The following is a 9,055-nucleotide window of genomic DNA, read 5'->3' as shown; positions in this document are numbered from 1 at the left end:
GAATGGGAGAGTACATGTTTCAAACTCAGAAGAGTAGTTATCTCATTTTCAGAAAATAACCATTCCGTATTGAGTTACTGACAGTAAAGCCATCTCTGTGATATGTCGAGACATATGACTTAGCATAACCTACAGTTCAATCACATAGAGGAATAATAATGATTTGCACATAAAATTATTTTATTGCACTTGCTGGAATGCATAACAATTATACAGTTGCGAGTGCCTTAGAAACAATGGACAATTCATTTTATTGAATCTATTACAAAATATCTACTTAAAAAGCACCTGAATAGTATTCTAGTGGAAATGCGCGTTTTTGTCTTCCAGTGCACAAAGGAGTTAGGAACACTGAACGGAGAACAAAACCTTTGTTATCCCACATTGAACATATCAGCTTTTTCTCGGACACTAATGTTGCAGGTCTTGTTATATATTTCCTGTTCCTTTCCTCTTTTTCGCACTGTCAATTTTACTTTTCAAAAACACTGCCTTTCTTCTCCATAGCCTGAACAGTGCCTCCTTCACCTGATCGTTCCTCAGACAGTAAATCAGGGGGTTGAGAAAGGGTGTTATGGCAGTATAGCAGAGTGTGACTATCTTAGTGACATTGGAGTCAGCTTCTCTTGGCTTTATATAAATCCCTGCTAAAGGACCATAGAAAAGTGTGACCACCAACAAGTGGAAAGATATGGTGGAGAAGGACTTGCCTCGATTGCCTTTGCTAGAGTTTTTCATCAAGGTGATGATCACAGAGCCGTAGGACAGCACAGTAAACACGATGTTGCCTAGGATCACCAGAACATTAATAAAAATCAGACTAATGATGGGTGCTTTTGGTAGTGGAGGGCAAGCCAAAGCCATAATTGGCCCAGGATCACACAAAAAATGGTCAATGACGTTGGGGCCACAGTAAGACATCATGGAGATCAGTGTCACTGGGACAATGGATGCCAGGAAGCCGAGGACCCAAGAAGCAGTGACGAGGACATAGCAAAAGTTTGGGGACATGATCTGTGGATATCGCAGTGGGTGGCAGATGGCCAAGTAGCGATCCAAGGCCATGGAAGAGAGGAAGAAGCATTCAGTGCTGCCGAGAGAGCAGAAGACGTAAAACTGGAGGAAGCAGGAGCCGAAGGAGATGATCTTGTTGGACAATGCCAGGTCTAAGAGCATCCGGGGCATAGTGGTGTTCACATAACAGATCTCCAGCCAGGAGAAGTTTCTCAGCAGGATGTACATGGGAAGCCGGGACAAGTGAATGTCTAGAACCACCAGTGTGATGATGGTGATGTTCTCAGCCATGGCGAGCATGTAAAGAAGAGTGAAAAAGACGAGGAGCAGGAGTCGTTGCAGCTGCCCAACCTCAAAGCCCAGCAAAATGAATTCCTGAACTGTCCCGTTGGTGAACTCCATCTGGAATTAGATGACAGAATTAGCATTGCATAAAACAGACTGTAGTTGTCTGGCTATTGGTCTCCATAGAAAGAGAAATGCTAAAGAGGAATGCCATCCAATTAGGGAAGAGAGGGGATGTCGATCCCCCCATCCACATTTCATCAGAAGGTATTGTTCCTCTGGGTATGTATAAATTTTGAAATATAAAAAATAATAGCAAAACATGCACTTTGAGAAATCTGCGTACAGTAGGAATGATGTTACTTCTAGGAGATGGTCACAAGATCTCAGTTCCAAACCTCACTGGTCAAAATAAGTCAAAGGTTATTTACTTTTAGCGTAATCTGCCCAATAATTGACAGCAGCAATTCTGGCGAGCCTGAAGGTCCTCCATGGAAGGTTGCAGAGATTTGAAAGTATTTAATGACTTCCACAGCAACAGTGGAAAGGCTGGCTGAACGGGGCAGAGGGAGAAACGTTCTCACACATAAACACACACATGAAACGGCCATATATTGAATCAGACCATCGGTCATCAAGGCCAGTATTGTCTGCTCAGACTGGCAGAGTCTCTCCAGGGTCCTATGCAGAGGTCTTTCACATCACCAACCACCTGATCTTTTGAGCTGGAGATGCCAGGGATTGAGCCTGGAACCTTCTGCATGCCAAGCAGATGCTTGACCTCAGAGCTACAGCCCCGCCCTGCCCCCAAATCCATTAGAACAACAAAACAACCAAATGCCTTGTATTGCTAGGCAGACACCAAGAAGATAGATTTAACATGTACAAACCCAGCCAAACTCTACCTTTGAGGAGACAATTCACTACTATATCAGCATCAGCATCTTTAGATGTTCTGTATTGCCAGCACTGCTATATATCTTGTACTTGCCAGTTCGAATGAGGTGAGGGGTTTACAAAGTACATAAGATCTGAAAAGCAGATTGTGTCTGTATTATTTATATTTCCATAATTTTCTAGTACATGGTAGAAGAAATTAGCTGTACAGAATTCACCATGAAACAGCTGGTTCGTTTCAAGCAACTTGCGGGTAGAGTAACACCAGGTATAAAATGAGCACACAGAGTAGGACTCTCCCACCAGAAGCAAAAAAGCATGAGATGAAGACAGAGAAATTGTCAGCTTCAGCCAGAGTTTCTATTCCATATGAAAGTATACAAATACTAGTTTAGATAGACTGGGATGCTCTGAAACTGGTGTTGGAGGGGAAAGCAAGGGAGAGAGAGGAATCCAATCTACTGGCCAAAATACATATTAAATTTTCTCCCCACAGACCTGTGAGTGATCAGGAAGGTTCTGTGAGGGGCATGTCTGACCTTTCATCAGGGCACTGAATGAGAGGCCCTCTTTCGGGACAGGCAGGGACCTCCACACATTTTCCAGGGAGACTTCATTTTCCCAGTAGAATAGAAATCAATATGACAGTGTTCATACTTAAAGGTGGCAGGGTGTCTTAAAGATTCAGAGTGTCCTGAACAAGTAAGTAAAAATTATGGATGCAGGTGAGAATCCTGGACTACCTCATGACCCCTCAGTTTCATTAGTCAAAATCCTTCTTTTCTAGCCACAGTTTTATAATAAATCATTATAATATCCTTCAAGAAGCACAAATGCCTCCCCCCCCCCGGACTCTATAAGCCATGCAAGGTCCCACTTCTGTTTCCTTTGCTGTCTGCAATTGTTCCGATTACTGTACCTCAATAGCTTTGGAAACAATGCTCCATCCAGTAGAAAAGTCATCAGAAAGTGTCTTTCAGAACTGGGAGGGAAGGAAGTCTTTTGCACCTTCCTGTACTTTTACTGAGGAGCCCAGCCATAGTCTTGGTGCTCCATGCGACAGGCTTGCTAGAAAGAGCATGGATGAGTGTCAACATCTGGATGCTTATGATAAATCTTTGGGGGCCCTTGAGATTGTGTCCCTCTGTTGGGTATACAGTGTAGCAGAGGAAAGGAAAAACGCAGCACACAAGTGTATTACCCTTAAAAAGTAAATTTTACTAATTACGTATGGGAAAAGGGAACTGGGAGTTCAAAGCAACAAACACCCTGTCTAGCTCTTTCTAACCCGCATCTTTCCCCCCTGTAAACGCTAAACCCCGTGTCTGTGCCCCAGGGAAGAGATTAGAACAAAGGCAGTAGAAGTTTCCTGAGTCTCTACCCCTGAGACATCCTGAAATCTATTGATTAGCCAATAGGCAATCCCTATATTAACTCATTATGCATATTGTCATCTACGCTCTGGTACTTTCTATTGGCCCTGAGCAAACTAACTAGAAAGTAGCACAAGTGAACATGTAAATTCTTTCATGACATCAGGAAAGCAACTTGCTCCTATATCCCAACAGGATGCCAAGCGGCTAGAGACACGAACCCAGAGCTGACCTCTTTTCTGACCCAATGATGATAGTCAGAGATCACCAATGGGTGGCCACTGTCTCCTCCTCCTCCTAGGGGGACACACCGCTGATTCCTTTCAAGGCAGGGGCACCCACTTTTCAACCGTGTGGTTGTAAATTCCATGTACGTTTTGAGGGGTAGAAGACGTGTTCAGCCCTATTGTGCCATGCAACCCCCCCCCCCACAATAACAAAGTCCACAAGGCCCCGATCGATCTGGTGTCGGCTTGTGGCACAGAACTCTTCAAGAGTTCCACACAACGAGCCATTGGCACCTCGGGGCCTTGTGGCATTTTAAATTCACTGTGAAACGGTGAGGGCAAAGTCATGGTGGCCACAAGTTTGCCCTCAGGTTTAGTTGGGCTCTCAGAAGCAACAGTCCCCATGAAAAAACATGCAGCCCTGGAGCACAGGAGCAACTGGGGCCTTCATGGTGCCAGAGAGGAGAGTCGCTAGCTACTCCTGCATCTCCTGCACCAAACTGCGAGGGGGGGGAAGGAGGCGGGATGCAGAGCCCTCCCTCCCATTCTCCTCTGCTTCTACGAGTGGGCCCAGTGGATGTCTTTGTGCCCCAGCAGACGACCGACTTTCCTGCCATTTGGCACTGGCTATGGCCACGTGGGAGGTAGACTCTGCCTTTCATTTCTGTTTCAATGTACATCATCTGTTTACGGTCCACGTGCAGGACACCATCTTAAGAGATCTGCCCCTTTCCAGTTGCTGGTATCAGTTCAGTCAAACCCTGATGGTATTTCACCAAGGTATAGAGAGGAAATCGGACACTAGATCTTTATAAATATTTTGGACAAATTTTTAAATTGATTCCTGGATCAAATCCTATGTTAGAAGATTCTCCAGCCTTCCGTCTTTTCAGTCTCCATGGCCGAATCTTCAGTGGTAAAGACTGGACACCATGACCTATGCTATGTGCTGTAAACTGCCATCCTAGGGACACTTGGGAGTTAAGTTGGACTGAATAAAATCAGACTTCCTTCTATCTTCGTGGGGGCAGCGGGGCTTCAGCCCCCGCCAAATTTTTCAGGAAGGTGCTCAGCCTCCCCCGGGAGCCACCCTTGTTCCTAGCAAAGCAATGCCTCTGGCCCAGCCCCAGCCTCCCCCCCCCCGGGAAATTGGAAAGTCTACACCCTCTCGTATGAACCCCATTTTCTCATGATGCGTATAACCCTGATCATCCTTCTCCTTCTCCTTCACGGGATTTATTTCTGTGGGAATTTACATATTATGGAGACCGAAACTCTATTAAGCCATGGCAGGCCTCCCCATAGGAGATCTGATCCAATTAAAACCTGAGTGCTCGTGAGCAAAACCAGCTCTACCCATTTTGAAGTCTCACACATGAGATTTGACATAAAAGGGAACCTAAAAAACTAAATTACAATTTGATGTGCTTGTATCAAAACTGTGTATCCTCATTGGAACTAGGTGGCCTCTTTTTTTGTATATGTGTGTCTGTGCGCTTTTTAGAGGACATGTCCTCTTTTGGGGGGGGGCTAAAAAACTAAATTACAATTTGATGTGCTTGTATCAAAACTGTGTATCCTTATTGGTACTAGGTGGCCTCTTTTGTGTGTGTGTGTGTGTCTGTGCACTTTTTAGAGGACATGTCCTCTTTTTTTGGGGGTGTCTGTCCTCTTTTGGACTCTTTTTGAAAAACCAATGAAAATGTCCCCCTTTTGGGTTGGAAGGTTAGGAATATTCCTAGTTAGTAGCAATTATCACAGCTTAAAGGGTATTTAAAATGAGATTTGTAACAGTGATCACTTGTTCAAAGTAGTCATTTGGGAAGTATGTCCTCTTTCTAGCTTTTCAAAATATGGTAACTCTAAATTGGATTAATGGTCAATCTTCCTGTGCCATGTTGGTTCCTTTCCCGCCAATGCTGGATTTTAATGAATATTGTTTCATATTTTGTTTTTGTTACTTTTATTTCGTAAGGCTCCTTGGGCAGGTTCCTGGAGAGGCAGCATCATTTTTTCCGAAAGGAATAAATGGTGAAGTTGATGGTTTCTCCAATGCAGACATAACCCCCCCACACACATATTAATATAGATATGCTATTTCATTTTATTTATTATGCAATATCTGATGCAATGGAGCCTGGGTGGAGACCATTCCCTTTTCATCTCTTTTTTAAACCTTGTGTCGTTCTTGCCATGACCTGGATTGTCCAGGCTACACAGACCTCGTCAGATCTGGGGAGCTAAGCAGGACTGGCCCTGGTTAGTATTTGGAGGAGGGACCACCAAGGAAGTCCTTCGTGGTTCTGGGGGAGTCCAGCGGTGCCCTGGTCTGGATGGCCCAGGCTAGCCCAACCTCATCAGATCTGGGAAGTTAAGCAGAGTCAGCCCTGGTTAGTATATGGATTTTTGTTGTTCAGTCGCACAGTCGAGTCTGACTCTTCGCAACCCCATGGACCAGGTCACGCTAGGCCCTCCTGTCTTCTGCTGTCCTCTGAAGTTCACTCAATTTCATGTTCGTTGCATCTATGACACTGTCTAACCATCTCATCCTTTGCCGTCCCCGTCTCCTTTGACCTTCAATCATTCCCAGCATCAGGGTCTTCTCCAGTGAGTGCTCCCTTCTCATTGGGTGGCCAAAGTATTTGAGCTTCAGTTTCATTATCGGAGACCACAAAGGAAGTCCAGGGTTTCTATGCAGAGGCAGGCAATGGCGAACCACCTCTGAATGTCTCTTCCCTTTGAAAACTGCGTGGGGTCACCAGCTTGAAGGTAATTCTACGTGCCAAACTAGCCCAGAATTTCATGCTCTTTGAAATCCCATTTCCAGCAAGGTTGGAAATAACTTTCTGAGATGAAATTGCTGTGCGTATCTTGAGGAAGATGACCAAAGGGGACAGTTTTTATACCCCATCAGGTTGGTCATTCCACAAAGTGAGAATGCCACAGACTGAAGAGGACACAAGCAAATCACATTATATGATGGATTTTAGAAAAATAACTTGTGGACTGAATGGAGCTGGTGAGTGGGTCTTTAGAAGTGGTCTTTCAAGCATGAGACTCCCCGGTCATGAAGAGCTATCAACATTAAAACGGGCACCTTGAATTGTACTCAGAAACAAAATGGCAGCCAATGTTAACTGTTATAAAGTGGGTCTGTCTCCTTATTCCAGCAGGTCTCTCTCTGTGCAACCTGAAGTCTCCAGCTATCTCCAACAGCACCTTTCTTGTTTTGATTTGTCTTTTAAACCTGCCATCACTGGAGGGGAGGCCATATCAAGGTGGAGGCCCACTGCCTCAACTAAAGGCCCGGTGATAGAGCTCCATCTTGTAGGCCCTATGGAACTGTCAAGAAAGGGAAAAAACAATCAAATGCCATTCTGTTCTCAATGGCATTGCTGGGAGAATGGGAGAGAACACGTTTCAAACTCAGAAGAGTAGTTATCTCATTTTCAGAAAATAACCATTCCGTATTGGGCTAATGACAGTAAAGCCATCTCTGTGATATGTTGACATATATGACTTAGCATAAGCTACAGTTCGATCACATGGAGAAATAATAATGATTTCAACATAAAATTATTTTTACTGCACTTGCTGGAATGCATAACAATTATACAGTTGCGAGTGCCTTAAAACAATGGACCATTCATTGTACTGAATCTATTACAAAATATCTGCTTAAAAAGCATTTGCATAGTATTCTAGTGGAAATGTGCATTTTTGTCTTCCAGCGCACAAAGGAGTCAGGAACACTGAACGGAGAACAGTACCTTTGTTATCCCACATTGAACTTATCAGCTTTTTCTCGGACACTAATGTTGCAGGTTTTGTGATATATTTCCTGTTCTTTTCCTCTTTTTCACACTGTCAGTTTTACTTTTCAAAAACACTGCCTTTCTTCTCCATAGCCTGAACAGTGCCTCCTTCACCTGATCATTCCTCAGACAGTAAATCAGGGGGTTGAGAAAGGGTGTTATGGCAGTATAGCAGAGTGTTACTATCTTAGTGACACTGGAGTCAGCTTCTCTTGGCTTTATATAAATCCCTGCTGCAGGGCCATAGTAAAGTGTGACCACCAACAAGTGGAATGATATGGTGGAGAAGGACTTGGCCCGATTGCCTTTGCTAGAGTTTTTCATCAAGGTGACAATCACAGAGCCGTAGGACAGCACAGCAAACACGATGTTGCCTAGGATCACCACAATATCCATGAAAATCAGACTACTGGTGGGTGCTTTTAGTAGTGGAGGGCACGCCAAAGCCAGAATTGGCCCAGCATCACACAAAAAATGGTCAATGACGTTGGGGCCACAGTAAGACATCTTGGAGATCAGTGTCACTGGGACAATGTATGCCAGGAAGCCAAGAGCCCAACAAACAGTGACTAGGATATAGCAAAAGTTTGGGGACATAATCTGTGGATATCGCAGTGGGTGGCAGATGGCCAAGTAGCGATCCAAGGCCATAGAAGAGAGGAAGAAGCATTCCGTACTGCCAAGAGAGCAGAAGATGTAAAACTGGAGGAAGCAGGAGCTGAAGGAGATGCTCTTGTTGGATAATGCCAGGTCTAAGAGCATCCGGGGCACAGTGGTGTTCACATAACAGATCTCCAGCCAGGAGAAGTTGCTCAGCAGGATGTACATAGGAAGCTGGAACAAGTGGGTGTCTAGAACCACCAGTGTGATGATGGTGATGTTCTCAGCCATGGTGAGCATGTAAAGAAGAGTGAAAAAGACGAGGAGCAGGAGTCGTTGCAGCTGCCCAACCTCAAAGCCCAGCAAAATGAATTCCTGAACTGTCCCATTGGTGAACTCCATCTGGAATTAGATGATAGCATTGCATAAAACAGACTGTAGTTGTCTAAATACTAGTTTAGACAGTCTGGGATGCTCTGAAACTGGTATTGGAGGGGAAAGCAAGGGAGACAGGGGAATCCAATCTATTGGCCAAAAGACATTTTAAACCCCCCCCCCCCAATACATGTGAGTGATCAGGAAGGGTTCTGTGAGGGGCATCTCTGGCCTTTCAGTTTTTGAGGGCATCTAATGAGAGACCCTCCTTGGGGGCAGGCAGGGACCGCCACACATTTTCCAGAGAGACTTCATTTTCCCGTAGGATAGAAAATGATATGACAGTGTCCATACTTAAAGATGGCAGGGTGTCTTTGAATGAAACTGGAATTTGCAGAGGAAAGCACTTTTCCTGAAGAAGTAAGTAAAAATTATGGATGCAGCTGAGAATCCTGGACTACCTCATGAC

At 44.6% G+C, this 9,055-nt stretch overlaps 2 protein-coding genes across 2 annotated transcripts; both read right to left on the bottom strand.

Annotated features, from left to right (window-relative positions):
- Positions 1 to 429: 429 nt before the first annotated feature.
- On the bottom strand, positions 430 to 1,416 carry LOC107117770 (olfactory receptor 11H6-like). Its single transcript, XM_015419933.1, has one exon. It carries the CDS (start codon positions 1,414 to 1,416, stop codon positions 430 to 432), a length of 987 nt encoding a protein of 328 aa, XP_015275419.1.
- Positions 1,417 to 7,608: 6,192 nt separating this feature from the next.
- LOC107117769 (olfactory receptor 11H6-like) lies at positions 7,609 to 8,613 on the bottom strand. The gene has a single exon (XM_015419932.1). The coding sequence runs from the start codon at positions 8,611 to 8,613 to the stop codon at positions 7,609 to 7,611; it is 1,005 nt and encodes a 334-aa protein (XP_015275418.1).
- Between the last annotated feature and the right edge of the window lie 442 nt (positions 8,614 to 9,055).

This window comes from Gekko japonicus, unplaced genomic scaffold (genome assembly GCF_001447785.1).
Source record: "Gekko japonicus isolate JY-2015 unplaced genomic scaffold, Gekko_japonicus_V1.1 scaffold3888, whole genome shotgun sequence".
Taxonomy (NCBI): Eukaryota; Metazoa; Chordata; class Lepidosauria; order Squamata; family Gekkonidae; genus Gekko; species Gekko japonicus.
This window is presented reverse-complemented; position numbering and strand designations above follow the sequence as displayed.